This window comes from Bos indicus, chromosome 5, assembly GCF_029378745.1.
Source record: "Bos indicus isolate NIAB-ARS_2022 breed Sahiwal x Tharparkar chromosome 5, NIAB-ARS_B.indTharparkar_mat_pri_1.0, whole genome shotgun sequence".
Classification (NCBI taxonomy): Eukaryota; Metazoa; Chordata; class Mammalia; order Artiodactyla; family Bovidae; genus Bos; species Bos indicus.
The window spans coordinates 10,473,423-10,497,992 of record NC_091764.1 but is presented as its reverse complement, the minus strand read 5'-3'; the positions used below and the strand labels follow the sequence as shown (position 1 = coordinate 10,497,992).

The following is a 24,570-nucleotide window of genomic DNA, read 5'->3' as shown; positions in this document are numbered from 1 at the left end:
TCTGGTTCCTCTGCCTTTGCTAAATCCAGCTTATACTTCTGGAAGTTATCAGTTCATGAACTGTTGGAGCATAGCTTGAAGGATTTTGACCATTACCTTGCTAACATGTGAAATGAGTGCAATTGTCCGGTAGTTTGAACATTCTTTGGCATTGCCCTTCTTTGGGATTGGAATGAAAACACTTTTTCCAGTCCTGTGGCCATTGCCAAGTTTTCCAAATTTGCTGGCACACTGAGTGCAGCACTTTAACAGCCTTATCTTTTAGGATTTGAAATAGCTTAACTGGAATTTCACCACCTCCGCTAGCTTTGTTCGTAGCAATGCTTCTTAAGGCTCACTGGACTTCACGCTCCAGGATGTCTGGCTCTAAGCGAGTAATCACGTTGCCGTCTTGCAGTATTTGGTTCTTTAATAGTTCTCCCCTCTCAGGGTTGCTCACGTTATGCACCCTCCTATCAGGTGAATCTCTAGCACACTCTTTCTTTCCCTAACAAAGTGTGGCACTGTGGAGGGACTGAGAGAGCAGTTTTTCATGAATTTTCATTTTTAATTAGCATAACAGTTGTTATGTAGGGAACTGGTGCTTCTAAATTGACTGTGATTAGAAGCAGTTGATTTACGTAAGTAGTTTTAAACCTGTTTCCAACAAATTCCGTATATTATTTATTAATCTAGTAAATACATTTTTTTACTTCCTAGAAAATATAAAAGAAAATTCTACCTATTCCAAAGGCAAATTATATTTTGTTACTTCTGTTGTCCTTGAATGCCTGAAGCCCTACAGTAACATGATCGCACAGGAAACAGTTCCGCAAAGAGCCAGTGTTTGTTGGACCCTTTTAAATGCAGGCTGTCTTCCAGGTGCTCTGTGTATGTTAAATGTAATGATTCTATAAAGTAGATACTCTCTGATACCCTTTTTACAGATGAGAAAATTGAGACTCAGGGATGCTAAGCAGTTTGTCTGAGCTCACAAAGCTGCTATGTGAAGAAGCTCAAATTCAAACCTAGGTGGTACTGGCTCCTTAGCTTAATAGGAAATATATATGTGTGTATGTATGACTTATTCATTGACTAAGTATTTATTGAGCACACAATAGATGCTACACAGAGATAAATAAGACTCATCCTGCTTTAGGATGGTCTGGTGTCAGCAGAATGATTGTAAACTGATGAATTACAGTGTACTGAAATAGATATTAGCATTTAGGCAGGAACACAGTACTATGGGAGAGAATTAGCATGTTTTTTCCAAAGGATAAATGTAATACTTTTTATACTTGCCACTTTTCTTCAGGAAAAAAGAATACATTTAGAAAGGATATTAACCTATTTGAGAAAAGGAGAGGATCAGAGAGTCATAAAGGTTTTTGTTTTTGTTTTTTTCCTGAATATATCCTGTAACTTGTGTGGGGATATTCTGTTCTTAATTAAACATCCAATCAATATGCCTTTTTTAAATGACCAAAAATACTGACTAGAGGCAAAAATACTACACCAAGACAATATTATAAGATTTCCCTCACCTACCCAGACCTCTCTCCTGCAGTAACATAGTAAAGGAACTGTTAAAGAGGACATTTACTATTCGAGGTAGTTATAGTCAAGGGCACCATGTCTAAACACTAATCTTCACATCAATGACTGGCTGGTTGTTATCAGAGTTTTATGATGTCGCACATTCCTAGGTCATACTGCTGTGGATCTTGATATGGCAAGTCTAGGGTACAGCCTAGGTCTTTGTATTTTATAAGTACTTAAATTGATTTCTGTGTACATTCAACTTCAAGAACAACTGATCTGAAAGTACCCATGAAAAGGAGAGCCACTGACATGATATTTACTTTCTATTATCTTGTTCAAGGTTATGGATTAGTCAGTAAGAGTCTAGTCTCTGGAAACAGATCTCAGTAAGTTCGATCTGTTTCACTGAGTAGTTGGGGACCTGAGACAAATTTCTTAAGCTCTGTATTGCCTTTCTTATAGTGTTATAAGGATTAGATATAATGCACACAAAGCAGCTAGCAGGGCCTTGCACTGAGTAAGTGCTCAATGAATGTTAGAATACACACACACACACACACACACACACACACACACAGGCTCACACACATATACCCATGTTTATTATGTATAAATGATCATTTCATTTCAAATGAAATAATTTTCCACAATTACCATTGTAGGAAAGAAGTGGGTCTGTGGCTATAGAGGGCCTTTTCAATGTTGAGAACTATAATCCACTAATAGTGAGCATGTGGTTTCTTAGGGCTTCTTCGCTAGCCAACTTAATATGCTTTAGAGCTGGGAGTTGACACATCTTATACTGGTCATTAATTCCTATCCTTCACATTCTGTAAAAACTGACCCACCACAATCTAAATTAGTTAATCTTGAAAAGCAGAATGAGATTGTTAAAAGAGCTGTCATCAAAGATAATGAGTTCTAATCCAGCATTGCAACTAACAAATTTATAAAATGGACCAGGTCACGGCCACTCTTAAGTCTTTATTTTCATATGTATTAAGATGCAAGGAGACAAATGAGGTGGTTTCTAAGGGCCTTTACAGCTAGAAGGTTCTGGTTTTCTGAGATGCATAATTGTACCCAAATATCGTAACCCAATATCCTTGATATCATCTCTTTCTTGATGACATCATTTGGCCTTTAATCCAAAAGAGTGGCTGATGTATTTAGGAGCCTAAACATGAACTTGGCTGTAGATATTCCTACAGTAACTGAGAGGTATAGCCAACTCTTGGTTATCCAACATAGTGTTTAAACAGCTCATCAGCAAGCTGGGTCAGGATTGTGTCTGTGTAATCCTCACAGAGAAAGAAGTCCATGGAGTCCTGGGTGCCTCTCATTTGGCAGTTGACTGTGCTCAGATAATGAGGTCCCTTTCCAGGCAGGCAGCTCTTCCACTGGAGGTCTGAGATCAAAATTTAGCAGCTAGTTTCTCTATAGCAGGAAGAAAGAAAGAGTACCTATCATGAGCAAGTATGCAAGGTAATCCAGAGCTCCCTCTTTTTAAGATTCTTAATCAGTCAGGACACTGGGGGTACCAAGAAATAGCAGCCATTTTGATAACTCACAATGTGTGGAAATAAAAACGAGTGAAAAATCGGAACACGACCATGTTGAAAAGTTGGTTCATTCACCATCTACTGTGTTAAACTTCAATCAGATTAACTTTAAAGCTTTCCAGAGCTGTCTACTGTTGCATGAGATTACTAATGAAACAAGTATGCATCTCGTTACTTACTGAGCTAATTTTTCTCACGTTCCTGAATGAAAATATATTCCTTTATATATTAACATTATAGAAGATCCAGTTCTTAAGCCTTTGAAAATGGTAATAGAACCATTTGAATTCTCCTTTTCATATTGATTTCTACGTGTACTTTCTAAAACGTTAGCAAGGGAAAGAAGTATTTTCAAGATGGGAATGTCCATCCCTTCTTGTGCACTTCGATTCAGTGAAGACTCCTGTCCAGACTAGGTGCTTTTGTGGGGTAGGTAATATTTTGGGGGGCTTTTCTCTTTTTGGACCACTTCTCTTTGACCTGAATATTTCCTGGATACCTAGTTTACCCCATGCCTTCCTCACCACCCCTCACCTCCTTCATGACATACATCTTTTATCAGATGTCTGTTGGAAAGCTTTGTTAACTTAATCCATTCTAATGACTTCCTTAGATTGCAGTAGCTACAACAGAACTCTTAAAGCAAGAGGATGAAATCTAAAATTGCAAAATTTGTTTTAGAAAGTATGCAAAGTTCTTATGGAAAGTATGCAATTTTGGGTTTTTTAATGGAGGAGGGGATTCCACTTTAAAATCAGAAGTTTTCCTAGGTCTCCTCAAATCACATTAAGGGCCACGTTTTCATCCTTTGTGAAAAGCTAGTGCTACAGGTTTTCAGTGATTTCTCAAACTGGGCTAATTTTTATAAAGGACAATTCCTGAATCAGAGAGAGGGTGGTGTGTATGTATCTGTGTGTGTGTGTGTGTGTGTGTGTGTGTATAAAATATCTGTGATAGAAAGACAGCTCAACTGTTTTACAAATAAACTCATATTTCAAAACATGTTTTAAATACTTAGCTTGAAATAAGGCTTAGTTTTATTAAGAGTGAGAAAAAGACAAAGTCAAAATTAGGAATAAATGATAAACTTTCAGGGCTAGGGAAACCTATTGATGGGTGTTTGTTCATCAGCATGTGTATCCTAACAGAGCAGACAGCTTGACCTTTTCTTAATTCATGGAACAGGAACTCCATTGAAAGGTTGCCTGCTTTTTTGTTCTTACTTTAAAAGGGAAAGAAAGGAGAGAAAACTGCATTATTCTTATTAAGAAGTTATACTGATGGACTGAAAGCACTTCAGAGATAAATTTTAGATTAAGAAGACAAACATATGCCCTTAAAAATATTAATAAAGTAGACAAAGCCAGTGGAAAAGGAGAGACACCCAGAACAGTCCTCTAGATGCAGATTTTCTGAAAACAATTTAAACAACAAAGTTAACAAGTGTTTGAAATGATACATTCTACAAAGATGCTTATATTTCTTCAAGTCTCTGAGTGACCTCTTGGTTTCTATTATACTGCTTAATCATGTAATGTATATTATTTTTAACATAGCATTTTTAGTAGTGGAAATGTTGAAGCGTGACACTCTGACCATGTGGATTCTGTGCCCTGGTGGAGAAGACAGTGAAAGGTACATTCAGACCAAGAGACCCCTTAACTCTGCTGAGCCCCCAAAAATCAGAGTCACTGTCTGAGCCAAAGATAGAGCATTGAGACAAAAAAAAAAAACTCTGGATTCAAAGAACATTGGAGTCTGCCTTTTATCAATTGCTAAGTGTGTGGTGGAGAGCAGATGGCACTAGTGGTAAAGAACCTGCCTGCCAGTGCCCATGCAGGAGATGTAAGAAACGGGGTTTGGTCCCCGGGTGGGAGATCCCTGGAGAAGGAAATGGCAACCCTCTCCAGTGTTCTTGCCTGGAAAATCTTTGGACAGAGGAGCCTGGCAGGTAGCCAGGCTAGTCCTTGGACTACAAGGTAGGTAGTCCTTGGGATCACAGAGTCGGACATGACCGAAGTGACAGTATGCAACCACGCACGCGTGGTGGAGAACAGGGCTGAGGGTGAGTGGGGTAGGCTTGCCAGTTCTGCAGGGTGGAGTATGAAACCCCAGCCATCCACTGTGGTGAGAGCCTGATGGCTCCATGTATTACTCCCACAGCCCTCCGGGGGCAACTCTAAACTGTAGGCAGAGTGCCTACCCGGGGATAATGAGCATCTAAAGGTCTGACCTAGAATTTCCAACCTTATTAAATGAAAGCAAATAGGACAAAAGCCAAAAAGAAGTCTGGAGACTAATCATCTGGCCTAGAAAACAGGTGAACCATTGTTATTAAAACATAGAACTTGTTAGTTTTAATATTAAAAAAGAAATTAGGGAAGGGTATGAACAAGCACATCATCCAGTTTTCCTTTTAAAGGGGAATTCCATATATTAATAGTTCACCTTGGGGCAAATTACAAAGAAATTTCAAGTACACTGGAAGAGAGTTTATACTGTACAAAGCTGTCAAAGTTTTCCCCTATGCACGTTCTTCCAAAGAACTTAGTAGAGTATAACTAGTAAAATAAATGCATAATAAACATCAGCTGAATGACCAAGTCAATGACTGAGTGAATAGTTAAATGAATAAATTAATCAATGAATAAGTCTATTTTCCTAGGCTTCAGCCGCAGATGAAAATTCACTCTGCTCAACAGCTATTTATTACCCCCTGCTCTCTAGTTAGTCCAGACTTGGCAAAGGAGTGGTTATATAAGTTGCCTCCAGGGCTCTCCACAGTCATTTCTTAAGTCCTTTAGTATCTGCCTGGCTCTCAGACAGATGACTGAAGGCTACCGATGACACTGTTTAACTCAAAGCTTTTTTTTTTCTCCTCAGTCCACGTCCACCTTGCTGAAGCAAATGATAGAATGGAACACAATTTCTTAAATCTTCAAATATGTATGATAGTTATAATTATGAATCTCAAGATATAACTTGTTTTGGTAACTCAGTGTAATATTTGAGGCTCCCTTCTGCTTGGGTTGTGAAAATGTAACCTAAACCAATTTTGGGGCAGCCTTTTCTGCCACTTCAGTGCCACTCTTCAGTGTTCTGGCAGTATTTAAGCCTGTCTTGATCCCTGTCTGTCACATCACACACATTTCTTTGAGCTTTACCTGGGAAACAAGTCAAAAAAGGCCTTTGTACATTGATCCTATAAATAGAGTTTATGTCATCTGCCCTGGGGGTCAGCTGAGAGGAAAGGACTGTCTCCTCTTCTCAGGGTTCTATGATGTCTGATTATAATTTTCTTCTGTTTTATTTCTCCCTAATCCCTTGTAGCTTAGTCAGTAAAGAATCTGCCTGCAGTGCAGGAAACTTAGGTTCAATTCCTGAGTCGGGACGATCCCCTGGAGAAGGAAATGGCAATCCACTCCAGTATTCTTGCCTGGAGAATCCCATGGACAGAGGACCTTGGCAAGCTATAGTCCATGGGGTTGCAAGAGTCGAACACAACTTAACGATTAAACCATCAATCCCAACCTAGAGATACTTTCGAAGCTCTGGGAGAAGCCTCTTGGTGTTTACTTATAGTAAACTTACTTACCCCAACTGTTGTCTATGCCATTATGTTCAAAAGAGTATTTTGAGATTCAAAAGCTAAGAATTAATTTTTGTTTTGTTTTCTGTCATATCATATCTGTCTTACAGGTATGTGTGTATGTATGTATGTATGATTTTATCCTTAGTACATTTCTCTAAAGTAAAATTCTTTATTTATAAAGGGTTTTATCCATTGCATAACAACAGTGCCCAGCAGAAAAGCTGTACTAGTTTTTGTCACAATATTACCAGTGTATGAGTACCTTTTCCCTACATCCTTGTCAATACACCATATTTTAAAATACATCTTCACCATTTTTAAATTAAAAACAAAATATTTTTTCATCTGCATTTGTTTGATTATGAGGGAGGTTGGGCATTTTTTTTCATAGATTCATTGACCATTTAAAAAAATTATTGTTTGTCCAAGAGTTCACTTGCCCATTTTGCTTAGATCTTTATTGACTTGTAAGAGCTCTTCCGTTGGTTCATTGAAAAAGCAAGAGAATTCCAGAAAAACATCTACTTCTGCTTTATTGACTATGCCAAAGCCTTTGACTATGTGGATCACAATAAACTGTGAAAAATTTTTAAAGTGGTGGAAATACCAGACCATCTTGCCTGCCTCCTGAGAAATCTGTACGCACATCAAGAAGCAACACCTAGAACCAGACATGGAACAATGAATTGGTTACAAATTGGGAAAGGAGTACATCAAGGCTGTATATCGTCACCCTGTTTATTTAACTTACATGCAGAGTGCATCATGTGAAATGTGGGGCTGGATGAAGCACATGCTGGAATCAAGATTGCCGGGAGAAATATCCATAACCTCAGATATGCAGATGATACCACCCTTATGGCAGAAAGCAAAAGAGGAACTAAAGAGCCTCTTGATGAAAGTGAAAGAGAGTGAAAAAGCTGGCTTAAAACTCAACATTCAAAAACTAAGATCATAGCATCTAGTCACATCACTTCATGACAAATGGACAGGGAAACAGTGGGAACAGTGAGAGATTTTATTTTCTTGGGCTCCAAAATCACTGCAGATGGTGACTGCATCCATGAAATTAAAAGGTACTTGCTCCTTGGAAGAAAAGCTATGACCAACCTAGATAGCATATTAAAAAGCAAAGACATCACTTTGCCAACGAAGATCCATCTAGTCAAAGGTATGGTTTTTCCAGTAGTCATGTATGGATGTGAGAGTTGGACTGTGAAGAAAGCTGAGCACCGAAGAATTGATGCTTTTGAACTGTGGGGTTGGAGAAGACTCTTGAGAGTCCCTTGGACTGCAAGCAGATCCAACCAGTCCATCCTAAAGGAAATCAGTCCTGAATGTTCATTGGAAGGACTGATGCTGAAGCTGAAACTCCAGTACTTTGGCCACCTCATGCGAAGAGTTGACTCATTGGAAAAGACTCTGATGCTGGGAGGGATTGGGGGCAGGAGGAGAAGGAGACGACAGGGGATGAGATGGTTGGATGGCATCACTGACTCAATGGACATGAGTTTGAGTAAACTCCGGGAGTTGGTGATGGACATGGTGGCCTGGTGTGCTGCGATTCATGGGGTTGCAAAGAGTCAGACATGACTGAGTGACTGAACTGAACTGAACTGATAGTATGTGAGACATAGAAACTTACATTTTTAAAAAAAATTTTTTATTTTATATTGAAATGTAGCCAATTAAAAATGTGGTGATTTCAGGTGCACAGCAGACACAGGGGTACATATACATGTATCCATTCTCCCCCAGACTCCTCTCCCATCCAGGCTGCCACATAACATTGAGCAGAGTTCTCTGTGCTGTACAATAAGTCCTTGTTGGTTATCCATTTTAACTATAGCACTGTGCACATGTTCGGAGAAGGCAATGGCACCCCACTCCAGTACTCTTGCCTGGAGAATCCCGTGGATGGAGGAGTCTGGTAGGCTGCGGTCCATGGGGTCGCAAAGAGTCGGACACGACTGAGTGACTTCACTTTCCCTTTTCACTTTCATGAATTGGAGAAGGAAATGGCAACCCACTCCAGTGTTCTTGCCTGGAGAATCCCAGGGATGAGGGAGCCTGGTGGGCTGCCGTCTATGGGGTCGCACAGAGTCGGACACGACTGAAGTGACTTAGCAGTGCACATGTTGATCTTCAACTCCCTGACTACCCCTTCCTCCCACAAGTCCCCCCTGGTAACCATAAGTTTTTTCTCTTCAGTCTAAAAACTTCCAATTTTTAAATCTGATTTTGTGGGGGTGTCTTTTTTGGTATTTTTACTTAAGAATTACTTTTACATTGCAAGATGATGAACAGTGATCTATGCTTTATTTTAGTTGTTTAATGGTTTTATTTTTACATTGAAATTGTTAATCACTCTGCTATATGTAGCATAGACTGTGAGACTGGAATCCACATTCTTTTGTATTATTTAGTTATTATCTGTTCCAGCATCATTGTTTAACAATCCTTTCTTCCTTTAGTCTGAATTTCACATTTATCATGTAACATATGTTTTATGCGGTGGATCCGCTTCTAGATTCTGTCTTGTTCTCCTCTTACTACATCAGTAAGACACTACTTTAAGCATTGTAGATTCTTTTTAAGTGCTAATACCAGATAGGAATTCTTTTTTGTTATCCCTCTTCATTATTCGTTTTAAACTTTTCCTAAGGTTTCTGGACCAGTGAAATTACTCTGCCAGGTGAAATTTAGAAGTCCTGTTCTAAATGTTAGTGTTATCTTTAAGGTCTTCATTATCTCTCCTCCTCCCATCCTGAACCTCCATTCCATCCATCCTGTATCTACTGCAGCTAACCTGTTCGTGGTTCAACTACAAATGCACTAAATGATAACATTGAGGGCATGAATCTGCCGTACCTTCTTTAAATTTCCAGTTGTTAGAGGTTGTACTATAATACTCATTTTGCATTTCGCTCCAGAGAAAAGAACATGGAAGCTCTCCCCTTATGAGATATCATTGTCGTTTCAGAGTGTGGAAGGAGAACACCATGAAAAAGCCGTAGAACTGCTTAAGGCTGCCAAGGACAGTGTCAAGCTGGTGGTGCGATACACCCCGAAAGTCCTAGAAGAAATGGAGGCTCGCTTTGAAAAGCTACGGACAGCCCGGCGTCGGCAACAGCAACAGTTGCTAATTCAGCAGCAGCAACAGCAGCAGCAGCAACAAACACAGCAAAACCACATGTCATAGGTAAGAGGTGCCCTCTACACAAGGAAGCCCCATATGCACAGAATTTGGTTTTTTTAAAAGTATAGTTTCTTAGACAGCTGGAATGTAATCATTAGATTTAATAATCCAAAAAAATTAATCAAACAAAAAACAGTGACCTCAGAAAATGTTAATGAGACAGTTGCTTATATTATGTTTCATTTAGCCATATTCCCTGGAAATGTACGCTATTTTGAAAAAATTATATACTTGAGGAGGGCCAGGTACAGACGATATGATGCCTTTGTGCAGATTACAGAACTGCGGCATCTGTGCAGACGCACATCCTCTGGCACACGGCTTCATGACAAGAGTGTGGGCCACATTCCAGCCCCGCTTGCCTCCCTGGCTAGTTGCCTTTGCACAGTGTACAAACTAATCAACCATATAGTGCTAGCCCTGGGGAGATCCCCTTTACCATACTGAAACCGTTTACTAGAAGACTGCTCCAGTGAAGAGGACGAAGTAGAAACCTGCCAGTGTTTAATTACGCTCTGAGATTTTGGAATTCTCTTTGGGTCTTCATTAAAATGTGTCTCAGGTATACCTGTCTTTCTAAATTCCACTTTGTGACAAGGGTAAGTCAGGTTTTGCTTCATGTTTTTAGAAAAATTCAAAAAAAAAAGAGAAAATTCAGGAAAAATTGTTAAAGAGTCATCATCTCTGAAGTGCCTGCTGTGTGCTAGACCCTTCTCATGTGTTATCCCTAATCCTCAAAAAACCCTTCACAGCAAGTATCACTGAAACACCATTTTTTCAGATGAATGATATGAAGCTGCCATAGTTTCAATGAATTCCCCACAGCCACACTTACAAGTAGCAAAGAATTATTTCTCCTTCTTACTCTGCCAAGTAATTCATCTGCCAACATTAGGAATTCTGGAGTTACATACACTTTCCTTGCTATCTTTTGGAAGAGACAGTTTGAATCTTTGATACCTCTATACTATAATGTCTGCAAATGTGTATTTAAAATGAGGTTCAAACATTCTTGGGAAGATGACAGTGGGTAATAGTGGTTTTAACCCATTCAATATCAGATTACTATTTGCACAATGAGAAACACTGGATATGAGAAGAGATTTTCAATTTTTGGTGACACTCATGAAAAGAAGCTACATGAGGAAGTTAAACAGAGTATGGGACTTGTTCTCAGAGGGTCCTGGGAATTCAACTATCTTTCTTTTATAACCTGCTAGTTTTATTACAGATACCATAGTTTGGTGTCTTTGTCTGAAATTACATTCCATTCCAAAAATTACATTTACTCAACAATAAATATCTATTTGTTACTGGGAAGGGCCAGGCACTATTTAATGGGCTTTGGAAGCAGCATGAAGAAATCATGGTCCTTGCTATCCAGGTGCTTACATTATGGTTGGAGGGGATAGTTAATTAACAAGTAGGTAAAAAATATCCTATTGAGACCAGTACTTGGTAGAATCAAAATAGTGTGTTTTAATAGAGACTGGCCAGGTGATGACTTTCTGGGAGATGATCAGGCAAGACCTCTCCAAGGAGGTGACACTGAAGCTGAGGTTGAATGACAAGGAGAAGCCAGGAAACAGGCATCAGAAGAGAAGGAAATAGGCCAGTGCACTAGCTCTGTGGCAGATATGAGGCTATTTGATGTTTGAGGAATAGAAAGAAAGCAGAGGTAGTGAGGCGATAAAGAGTGAGGGGGATGGTGAGGCGGACAAAGGCCAGGTTACAGAGAGCTTTCCAAACCACTGAGGGAAGTTGGATTTTATTGCAGTAGAAACCACTGAAGGTTTTTAAGCAAAAGAGCGACATGATTTATGTGTTAAAAGAGATCACTCTGGGTGCTATAGGGAGAACAGATTATTGCAGGATAAGAGTGAAAGTAGAGACAGTTAGGATACTATTATATAATAGGCGAGAGATATGGTGGTTTGGACTGGGGTGGTGGAATGATCTGGATGCATACAGACAAGTCATTTTGTCCATCTCCTCCTCTCTAATCCATTTCAAATACAAAGGTACTGAACATTTGTACTTCCAGAATCCTTTCAAATGTCTTTTTGCTAGTAATAACAATTCACTATTCTTCAGCCAAACATTGGCATTCTTTTCCTGAACTCGTTTTTTCTTCCATTCACAATAATACAGACTTGTAGCAATTCTCCTAACTGTTTTACCACACTGGCCCTTAGTAAAATTGTTTAAAAGTGTTTTGAAAGAAGTGTGCCATTCAGACTTCTAAGATCTTACTAAAAGCTTCCTCTTATGCTCATTCAGTCATCTTTGGAAGTATACAACTTGGCCATAAATACTGATGGACCATTTCTCTGTCCCATCAGTGTTCATGAAATCACTTGAGAATTTCCTACTGTCTCATTATCAAAGACTAACTGTTTTAATAAAAAGCATTTAAAACCATGTTTTTGTTGTTGTTGTTGTTACACAGGATAGGGTAAAGTTCTATTTAAGTGAACGTGAAATTTATATTTATGCCTGCCAAGGTAGCACTTGCAATACATGGTATAATGGCCCCTTGAAATGAAGCTCGTGTCCATTTCAAGTACAAGCAAAGTACAACTAAGTCATATCATCCATGGATTTTATGGTGGATTCAGTCAAAGAGACTTACATTAGCTCTTATTCAACTTTTAATTAATTAGATTTTTAGGGATTAAATGGGATTCATCTACACTTGCTAACTCATGCTCTGGTTGCTTTTGAGAAGAGATCTGAAACTGTTTACTTTGAATAGATTGCTAAATTTTTTTTAAATTTTGACAAGTCAAGCAAAGACCAGGTAAAGCAAAATTACTTGTCAGAGCCTATCTTATTTTTATCACATGAAATATTTCTATTCTATAAATTAGAAATAATATTTTTATATGAGATGGTAGAAGTTATGAAATAACTAGCAATGGTCAGTGGTGCACACAGATGGAAAATAGGTTTAATGCAAGTAGTGTGCGGACAATGTGTCTTATGCCTACTTTTAATTTTAAATTTCCCTGAAGTACATTTCAGTTGTCTTTTTCCTAACTTCCATCTTTGTTTATCTGGAAGAATAGATTACATTTTCTAAAATGTAGTAAGTATGATCACTTTATAATTATATTATAGAAACCTATGAATATAGGATTTTTAAAAAAATAACCACTTTTTTGAGAAACAGTATTATATTTCTTTAAGCATTTATTTTTTTTAATTGAAGTGTGGTTGACTTTGATTATTACTTTCAAGCAAACAACATAGTGATTTAACATTTATAATACATTACAAATTGATCATCGCAGTAAGTCTAGTTACCACCAGTCACCATACAGAGTTATTATAGTACTATTGACTGTGTTTCAATGCTGTACATTATATCCCATGATTTATTTATTTTATAACTGGAAGTTTGTACCTGTTAATCCCCTTCACCTATTTTGCTTTCCATCCCATAAGCATCTCATTTTTAAAAGTGTGAATCTATGTAAATCCATATTTCACTCAGATTCTCAAAGAATAAAAGTGAGAAGAACAGAGAAATTCTTTTTGAGATGTCAGCATTCTGAGGAAGTCAAGACCAAAAGCTTGTTTAATGTCCTTGACCTTCTGTTGGCAGATCCAGAGGTCATTTACATTCAAATACAGGCAGCATCTTAGCAGATCTGTTAACACACAGCAGCTGACCATTGCCAGTAGCCTCACTGACTCTCTCCTCCTGCTCTTCAGGCCCCCCCTTCCTGTACTGTACCCACTACTTCCTGTTCTGTACCTTCCTCTGCCACAGTCACGAGCCTTGCGGTCTGATCCTGGGAACCACTGCCAGAACTGCCAGCCCACTTATTGAGAGGTCCCAAAGGATGACTCTGATAAACACTGAATTTAAGGAGCCCAGACTCATCAAGCAGAAAACTGAACCAGAACATAATCATAATGCTGGATAAAATTTGTTAAGGAATCATGGTACATCAAGAACTTTTCTGGATGTTTCATATATGTAAAATTACTTAACCCTTACAATAATCCTTTGAGTATTAGATACTATTTTAAATCTCATTTTAAAGAAGGAAACTGAGTCATGTAGGATTTTTTTTTTAAGTCTATTGATTTCACAGGTAGGAAGTTATAGGGCTGTGATTCAAATTCAGAGATATGGGCTACAAAGCCTCATTCTTTTCACAACTGTGCTGTTCTACCTCTTTATTCAGTGGCACCTGCCCTTACGTGTCCCATCCCTCATCGTAGACACGTTTGCATGACCTTTCCAGGAATTCAGTCTCTCACTGCTCCAAGCTGACATTAACCCTCACCAGTTGCCTCTAAAACAGTACCTTATGCTTCAAAGTACTTCATCATCACAGGTCTGTTAGTTTCCTATTGCTGCCCCCCAAATTACTACAAATTTAATGGCTTAAAACAGGGATCCCCAACCCCTGGGCTGTGGACCAGTACCGGTCCATGGCCTGTTAGGAACCAGGCCACACAGCAGGAGGTGAGCAGTGGGGTGAGTAAGGGAAGCTTCATCTGCTGCTCCCTATAGCTCCCCATCACTCACATCACCACTTGAACCACTCCCCACCCCCGTATGTGGAAAAGCTGTCTTCCGTGAAGCTGGTTCCCCATGCCAAAAACGTTGGGGACCACTGGCTTTAAAGAATACAAATTAGTTTTCTAGCAGTATTATAAGACAGCCCAGCACAGTCTCACTGGGCTTTCAGAGACTCCAGGGAAGATCCATTTCCTTGCCTTTTCCAGTTTCTAGGGGCTGCCTGCACTCTTTACCTCCTGGTTCCATTCCCCGTCCTCCCAACCAGCAGTGACAGGAGAGTCCTCTCACTGCACCCATTCTCACCTCTGCTCCTACCATCACCTCCCCTTCCCTGACTCTTTCTTCTCTCACTTTCTTCCACTTCTAATTACAAGGTATGGACCCACCTGGACAGCTCAGGACACTCTCCCTATCTTAACATCAACTGTCTAGCAACCTTACTTCCATCTACAACTTTAATTTCCCTCTACCATGGAATCTTAACACCTTCACAGGTTCTGGGGATTTGAATATCGACATATTTCAGAGGTCATTATTCTGCCTACTGTAATGCCTCGTTCAAAAATTGGAAAGCAATTTGATCAATAAAATTTAAACTGTGTGGGAAAGGCATTTTTTTTTTAAAGAATCATTAATCTGTTCAATTATAAATCAGGAGAATGAGGGAAATAGAGAACATTCTGTGCAAGTGGTTCTTCCCAGTGGGTATTTCAGTGATGCACCCTTCAGAGGCCCAGTGTTCTCTCAGCTGCTGGCATATCCCATAGGCCTGCTTCCCCTCTGGGTAGATGAAGAGACCCAAACCTCTTACTAAAATTCACCTGCCGAGTCCCATTCCCTTGGGACATGTAACTCTATGATAAGTTAAGTAATTAAAAACTCAATCATTTGGTAGCTCTGTCACTTGGAAGCTAAGGGACTTGGAGGAAGTTATTCAATGTAAGATTCATTAAAATGGCCTCTTATGGAAATTAAATAAGAAAAAATATGCAAAACTTAAAATATGTGGCAATTGATGAGCACTCAAGAGTAACAGGCAATGGCACCCCACTCTAGTACTCTTGCCTGGAAAATCCCATGGATGGTGGAGCCTGGTGGGCTGCAGTCCATGGGGTCTCTAAGAGTTGGACACGACTGAGTGACTTTACTTTCACTTTTCATTTTCATGCATTGGAGAAGGAAATGGCAACCCACTCCAGTGTTCTTGCCTGGAGAATCCCAGGGGCGGGAGAGCTGGGTGGGCTGACGTCTGTGGGGTCACACAGAGTCCGACACGACTGAAGTGACTTAGCAGCAGCAGCAAGAGTAACAGTAGTAGTGTTGGTATAATAGTCACAATATTAATGGCAGATATTTTTATGCAATATCTTGTTAAATGATTCCTGAAGAAGTACAGGGGCCTCATGCTCGACTTTCAGTTCCACTCTGTAGGCCCAGGGTGCTTTTGGGCATTTCTCTAGAAGGCTTCGAGCTGGAGAGTACTGATGCAGAGGAGGCAGATTGCAAATCTACACCCAGCGCACACTTTCACATCAACCCAACCAATTCCTTAATTTTTTGTTTTAATATGGTGTTCTGCATTCATTGAAATAAAAATATCCACAGCTTTAAAAACAAAGATTGAAGCCACTGTTGTTTCTGAAAGAAATGACAGTGTTCCCAGTGACAGGTCTCGGGGAGTGTTCGGGGAGGCTGCTCCCGCAGGTCTGACCACCTGGGGCATCTGCTTCCTCTGCTCCACTCTGTGTCAGGCTGACCTCGTGGGAGGAGAAGCAGGCTGCGTCACAGGAGGGGTATTGGTAGGATCGGCCTGTCAGAGAGAGGCTGTGCTTGCGTGTACCTCAGCAGGGGCGCTACTCAGAATCAGAACATATAAAGCTTATCTCTCCTTTGCCTTCGTGAGGAAAAACAGAGTCATCTGGAATTGAGAGGAAAAAATATTTTACTTTTGAGATGTTTCCAAACTGATTTTTTAAGAATTTAATCTTAGGGAATAACTGTGTCTTTTCCATCCTCATTTGATAATTACTTCCTTTGCAAACATCAATTTTTTTGCCTCTGGAAGACTGCATGAATGATAGCGCCTAAAATAATCCTCTCTGTTCTCATAAAGCAGGTGCTCCTTTGATATTTTTAGCATATTGTAGTTGACAAATGAATACTAATCACTGATTTCTCTTCACTCTCCCTCCACCCTTTCAGGTCCTTGACGCTCCTTGATCAAACACTCGATTGTCACAAATTTGAAACCGTGCTTCAGAATCCCAGCACATAGTAAAGGAAAAGACAACACTAATTATACCTGTCAAGAAACTGTGAACACGTGGTGTATAAATTCTTTACCAAGACAACTCGACACCTTCTTTCTCTGGGGCTGAACCCCCGCCGCTCACGTGCTCTTTCCACACACCGACCTTCCATTCACGGCAGTGAGAATTCTCAGTGTGTGAAGGGAGAGGTTTTCCAGTCTGCAGACGGAAACAGTACAAGAAGAATAAAGTCTGTGACTTTCACATAAATCACCAAGGCCAGGGTTAAGTGAATCTTGGGTCTATAGCTTTTCCAGAGATTAATAAATCCCTTAGTAGGCTATAGTTCAAACTGCATCAGTTCAAGGTTGTCGCTACTTAAAAGAAATCTACACATTGCCCCTCACCTAGACCTGTTCCGCATCTGTAATGCTGAGTTGTCCAAATGAGAATTCCAGTTAATTGCAAATTCAACTTCTGTTCCCTCCTGAAAATGGCAAGTTATTATACTGTATTTATACTCTATTCAGGTTCTAGAATCAATTGGCTTTTTATTTTCCATTTCCATGAATTTTATTATGCATTAATAGGCAATTTCAGCTCAACTTTTAGTTCGTTAGAAGCAAGGATAGAGAACGCTAGTACTATTTGTTTTTTTTTTTTAATTTAAGTTTTGTATCTATTCTTATTAGTTCTAACAGAAGATAATGTTTATTTATTCCACAAAGTAAATATTATCAGAGTATATTTGCTACAAAATTAGGTTCTTACCAAGTGTTATGAATCTGGCAAGAGAATACAAACAAGGATGAACTGATCCTCGTATAATATTTATATATAACCCTTCTCTAAATATTTTTTGTTAACTTTATATTTTTGACTGAAAAACCGAAGAAATCTCAACTGTTTTTACCTACACTGATATTTTAAAGCCTAGGGCTTTACAAAACCAAATTATAAATGTGCATATATATACAGAAATACATCATACAAAATCTAGATCAGTTTTCTCAAATATACAATAGATGTTTTTGGCAATATAAGATCAAAAGTGTAATTCCTTTTCAAATTAGGCATATAGAAACCAGTGATATTAATATTGTGAGTGAAAAGTTACTGCTGCTTCCAGGGTGAAGATATACCTGCTTCATTACACATGTTCATGTAGGTGAATGGACAGTGAGACATCTTTTTCAGAAAGTATCATATACTGGAAAATTACCTGTTGGAGGCACCTATACTGATCATAACTTTTAACTTGTGAATCTAGGCACATAAGTCTGATTTTACTTTATGGCATTAGCAGGAGGCAATAATTATTTGGGCACTTAAATACCTTAGCCACACACATGTACCCGAAGAAAGAATAAATGTCCAGTTGAAACATTCTAGAGAGAGCATTAACACGGAGGGAAATATTTGAATATTCCCTTTCCTCAAATGCAGCCATTGACTCCCCAAGAGACAATTATATTTCACATTTCAGATAGTCCCCCAAATTAGAAATTTAAGCAGCTCAGTTTAGGAAACGTTTCATTTTGCCCTTTCCGGTGGTCATTCCAGTCAGTATCAAATTCTCCTATTCATAGTCCATCACTCAGCAGAGGACAGACAGCAAGGAAACCAAGAGGTGAGCCTGCTTCAGCAGTGTCCTGCCATGGTAACAGATTCCCATCCCTGCACACATATCATTTTTTACTAGAGAGAATGGAGCTGGGGGAGGGGCGGGAGGGGGGCAAGGGTGAGGACCCTGAATGTTATGTAAAATAGGTTTACAAAAGAGATAAGCATGACTAAAGGGAATGAATGGAGAATATGTGAGTAGTATTCAGTTTGAAAGAGGTAGTTCTCATTTTTATAAGAAAAATTTAATAAAACATATATTTTAGTTATCATTTAACAGAAAAATATTAAAAGTTATTCAGGCTATGCCACATACTCTCATAAAGGGAAATCATTGCACCCTTATAATGAGGAAATGGTCATTTCAACACATCTCAGTACATTGTATAAATTTGGAGCTTAAGGTATATTTTCATTTAGCTGTAAGTGGTTGGTTAATATTAAATTATCATGTGTTTTCACATCAGCATAAATATTGTCATGGTGTTACAGAAGCAACTGTCAGATGAGCAGATAGCTTACATTGGTGTTTTTAGAAGTCTTTGTATTTTATGCTTCATTTGCATAATATTAAGTGCTAATAAATGTATGCCAAGTCATCTAAGTGAAGGGGTAGTCCATCACACCTAAGGCATCTAAGGGCACATTACATGTCACATTGGTTCTGCTTACAAATGACCAGCCAAATGGACAGTTTTCTTTAGTAAAATCTAGTTGTTGAAATATAAGCCTTCCTGTGAAGTTTACATCAAAAGTAGCCATCCCTAAGACTTAGAGAGGTCCCTTGTGGTTCCCTAAAGATTCACTGAAGCCAGAGGGAAAAGGAAAAAAATTACTACAATTTGTATTAATGCCTTTTATTATTACTGATCACATTGGAGCCACTGAGATGTCCAAAATCATATCAAAATAAAGACATAGGTTGCTCCTATATGAAGCTCAAACTTTAATATCATAAACAAATGAGGTATTAAAAGGGTGAAAATGTTTTGTAACTATTCATCAGTGATCCTCGTGAAATTTAGTGGTTTCCCTTGACCTGATTGGTAGCCAGATTTTTCTAAACTCTTTCCTGCTATGATTTTTGAAGGCAAAATACACAAAGCATAGTTCACTGAAAGAATCCTCAAACCTTTTCATTGAGGCATTTACATTTTGATTCTGTTGCTATTTGAAATAGAACATCCACAGGGAGATAATGGGCTGAAATTACAATTGACTTTGGAAAGAATAACAGATTTTGTGCTTCCTCAATCATATAATCAATAGGGAATTCTCTAGTTATGTGAACTACCACTATCTTTTAAGACAATGCTGAGATCTAAATGCAAAATCTATCATTCAGGAGCCTTTTAAGAATTCAAGGCTGTCTCTGAGGAACTTAGCTAGAGATGGATTACACTAATTTACAAATGCAGTTTTCAACCGTGACAAATCAAAGTGATCTGATCTCAGTTCATTTTACTAAGCTGTGCCCATAGGACTCTGAGATATTGAGCTATTTTGTCTACATTATTTTTTAACATCTACAGGTATTTGTGGATGTGTCAATAATGTCTGAATTTCTCATCTTTTGGCTTTATCTTGAACACAGCTTTTTAGTAAGACCAGCTTTCAGAGCATCATGAAGTAGAAATCAATGCTCCAGAGATTCAGGGAGACCAACATAAGGGAAAATCTCCCAAAACATGGAGGTAGTCTTGCCCATCTCATCCCTCTCTAGAATATAAAATGTCTGAGAAAGGGCTGTGACTGCCTTGTGGACTGCTGTCTCCTAGCATCTGGAAAAATGCCCAGCACAATAGAGGCACTCAGTTAATATTTATTGAATGAATAAACAATTACATAAATGAATGAAATTAAATAAATGAGTTTTACCTTCTGATAATTTGAAAAAAAAATCACCAATTCATTTTATACTGATGGGCATTATAATTTCTGAATTACATAATTAGAACCAGAATTGACTCTTCATACTTTTTAGATATATGAATTTGAAATCAGTTACTTCCAAGGGTTCAAGGGTTTGAGAACACTTAGATAGGCATGTTTGCATATTCAGAGTGTTTACAATGAATAAAACTCAGCCTTTCTTGTTATTTTTGAAAGCTCCCTGAGTTATGATCCATACATGGAACCCCATTTATAAACTTTGTAAAATATAATATTTTAATTTTTAAAAAAGAAAATTTAAATTATCAAGCGTATTATTAATAATATGTCCTTCAATGTTCATTAACAACTTTTCTCTAAGGCAATTCATTGTGATTAGAGACACCATCTCTAAATCTCCTGCTTTCAAAAAAATCACTTTTCCTTTCTCATTTGATCTTTAGAATATATCTGAGCTAAAGATTAATCATATAGCAATTAAGACTTTTCCATGTGTTTATTCATCTAACAAACATTTATTGTGTGCCTACTATATGCTAGGTTTTGGATGTAAAATGGCAAACAAGACAAATCTAGCCACCCCTTGGAGTTTGCTGTGAGGAACTCAACACTTGCTCTAGCAGTTAACTAGAGTTTACCATCTCATGGTTCCTTCTTCACAGCTGATAGGAGAAATGAAATCCCTAATGCCATGGAAATCATAAAAGGCTCTCTGCACATATTTATGTAAGCTTGTTTTTCTAAAATACCACACAAATATGCTGCTCAAGGAATCCAAAACCATAGTTAGATGCCACTGAGGTAGGTACTAATTTACTCATAACTGACACATAGCTCTTACTAAGTTCTGTGCTCAGGACACTCATAGACTCTATCACTGAATCCCTTCAACAACTCTCTTTAGTAGGTTCCATTTTATCGACAAGAAAACTGAAGCACAGGTTTGTGACCTGTCCAAGGTCACACAGCAGATGGAACTGGGATTTGAACCCACACAGTGTAACACGAGAGCTCATATGTCTTCGCATTTTCTGTGGCTTGGGGGATACCATTACATTAAAATAAATGTGTCACTGTATATAAAAAGTACTTTGAAATTGTAGTATACAAAGAGATTAGTGAAGTGTGATCAGCAAACCACAGCAGTGGCAGAAACAGAGTGGGAACTCAATCTTATGTTGCAGCTTACTCTCATGAAGAATATATCAAGCCAGGGAAATGGATAAACATACAGATTCAGACAGTTTCTGACATGCGATAAATATTGCAATGACTTTTCAGAATTATTTGTTGTTAGCCACTGTGTCTATTTGGTGCTACAAAAAAACCTGAAAGAAACAAAATCCCTTGCTATAAGGGCTTATCATAATTACACAGTGTGGAGATGAGTCAAGGATGTTTCAGATTTATGGGGAAAGATTGGGCGATAGTAATACTATTTTCTCACCATTGCATGTGATTGTGTCTTTCTAATTGTTTTCATTATTTTTCTGAAAGAGCTGCAAAATTGTGCAGTGGTTCAACCTGACCAAAGTGGTATTATGCTGCTGGGAAGTAAAAGTACTAGATACCAGATTGGAAGTACTGTCTTCATTATCAAATTTAAATTCCTTTAAAGCATGAATATAGAGGGATTTTTAAATGCTCCAGACCCCTGATTATTTGGATGTTAAGTTTTTCATGTTTCTCCTTTACAGACCACACTGTGAGATCATGCTGCTGAGGGGTTAGGTTCTAAAACCAATGTGAAAGGCAGAAATTGAGATTGGGCTAACATTATTACCACAATCAAGTAGATCAGTGTCCATACTTCTAGAGGTGAGCAAGAACTGATGCCTTTGGGAAGAGTAAATTCACAGCTCCCATCTCAGTCATCAAACAAGAGGAATCATATTCATTATTTAAATTTGTTCTCTCTCTGGCCCCTCACAGTTAAATGAGCATGTAATGCAACTTAAATGCTGGTTCCTATTTGTGGAAGCAAGGAGTCTTCTTATGAAGATTTTTTATTATCTCCTCATTCTTTCTTATTACCAACTAATTACTCCTTTAAATGATTAAAATTTTGGAAAGTTTAACTTCACATGTAATACAGCACTAAGGAAACTCATAAGTCTTTTGTCTAAAGCCATACTTTATTTCTACTTCTCTCGACACCTTTATTTTTACTGGAGATACTCCTATTCTCTGTACAGATTTACTGATCTTCCTTATTTGTCATTCATGTCGGTTCTTAGATTCTTTAGATTTTTGCTTTGGGAAAGTCTCCAACTGTCTTCTCTTACACATTTTTTAATATTCCTACCTATGAATGGGATTCCCTGGTGGCTCAGATGGTAAAGCGTCTGCCTGCAATGCAGGAGACCTGGGTTCGATCCCTGGGTTGGGAAGATCCCCTGGAGAAGGAAATGGCAACCCACTCTTTTGTGAGCTTTAAACTCTTTTCCCAATTAGGATGTATACCCATATATATTTCTCTATATCTTGGTGCTTGATAACTCCCCCTGCATTTATTCCTTTGCTCAAAATCTTCCAAGGGGTCCCTCAAAAAACAAATGTAAGATTTCTACTCAAGACTCTAAACCAAAATACTAACATGATGATGGAAAAGAACTTTATAGTGTCCTCCCCTCACAAAGGCAAAACATAGAACATGAAATGTGATGGTATGAAAATCTGGTACATGGTCTATGAAATACCATCATGGGGTTCTATGACACTGAAAAATATTGCAAGTTTTCTTCAAGATGAAATCAAATGCAATGAGAGACTACCAGTGTTCTGTGGTGAAGATACAGGACTATATTAGATTATGACCTAAAAATTCCAAAATATTTGCTTGTGGTGGTGATGGTTGTATGTGTGCGTGTGTGAGAGAGAGAGAGAGAATGTGCAGGGTTAGGCTAAGATGCTAACATTTGTTCAGTTGCTAAGTCATGTCTGACTTTCTTCAACCCCATAGACTGTAGCACAGCAGGCTTCACAATGTTCTCCAGGCAAGAATACTGGAGTGGGTTGCCATTTCCTTCTTCAGGGGATCTTCCTGGATCAGGGGTCAAAGCCTCCTACATTGGCAGGCTGATTCTTTACCACTGAGCCACTAAGGAAGCCCTATGCTAACATTTTTTTTTTTAAGTCGCTCAGTCATGTCTGACTCTTAGCAACAATTCTCCAGGCCAGAATACTGGTGTGGGTAGACTTTCCCTTCTCCAGGGGATCTTCCCAACCCAGGTCTCCCACATTGCAGGCGGATTCTTTACCAGCTGAGCCACAAGGGAAGCCCAAGAATACTGAAGTAAGTAGCCTATCCCTTCTCCAGCAGATCTTCCCGACCCAGGAATCGAACTGGAGTCTCCTGCATTGCAGTTGGATTCTTTACCAACTGAGCTATGAGGGAAACCCCATGCTGCAAGACAGAGAATGGGTAAAAGCGCTATCTAGTTGGGAAATACGCATCTCAAACCATACTTGGGCCTAATGCATGGTTTGAGGTGCATATTTCCTGACTATATAGCACTGTTTTTACCCATTCTCTGTGTTGCCATCCAAGTTGACCACTACCTATTCCTGGAAACTCCCGAACGTTTCTTCCCCTGAGCTTTTGATTATTTCTGAAATGCCTCTCCTTCCCCTGAAAAAAAATCCTCAACTTTCATGGCCCATTTCAGATGGTGCTTCTTCCAAGAAGCTTTTTCTAATTTTTCCAGGTCTGATGTTATCTTCTCCATCATCAAATCTCATTGTGGTGTCTGTGCCCCTCCTTAGTGGTTTTCTTTGCTTGTCTTACGTATATCCATTTGTGTCTTTATATCTCAATTTCCCCTGAAATGACTAATTACATATGGCATGAGTGCTTAATATTTCATAAAAGAAATTACCTTTCACTCGTCAACTTCACAGAGTAGCTTCCAGATTATTTTGGGGGCTTATCTCAATTCTCAGTAGCTCACTCATGAAGTACATGTGAACTGAGAACTCGACACCAGAACTTTTAAAGAGAAAAAAGTCTTAATTATTGAGAAATTTTTATTTTTTTTAAATAGAACATAAATATAAAAGCAGAGACATCACTTTGCCAACCATCACTAAAGGTCTGTATAGTCAAAGCTATGGTTTTCCCAGTAGTATGTACAGATGTGAGAGTTGGACCATGAAGAACTGAGCACTGAAGAATTGACGCTTTCAAATTGTGGTGCTGGAGAAGACTCTTGAGAGTCCCCTGGACTGCAAAGGGATCAAACCAGTCAATTCTAAAGGAAATCAACCCTGAATATTCACTGGAAGGACTGATGACCATCACCACCACCAATCCCTCTGCACACGTACCCAATGTTTTATTGCTGGCTTATCCCCACATATTTGGTTGCTTATTCCATGGGAGAAATGATAAA

The 24,570-nt window shown here is 38.7% G+C and overlaps 1 protein-coding gene across 2 annotated transcripts in view; it reads left to right on the top strand.

Moving 5' to 3' along the window:
* Window positions 1-21,752, top strand: part of LIN7A (lin-7 homolog A, crumbs cell polarity complex component) — a 160,388-nt gene extending 138,636 nt beyond the window's left edge. For both annotated transcript variants that reach the window (XM_019960306.2, XM_070788856.1), the window contains exons 5-6: window positions 9,662-9,880; window positions 16,617-21,752. In XM_019960306.2, the coding sequence (XP_019815865.1) occupies window positions 9,662-9,880 (219 nt within the window). In that variant the 3' untranslated portion in view covers window positions 16,617-21,752. The remainder of the gene's footprint in view (window positions 1-9,661; window positions 9,881-16,616) is intronic.
* Window positions 21,753-24,570: the final 2,818 nt, after the last annotated feature.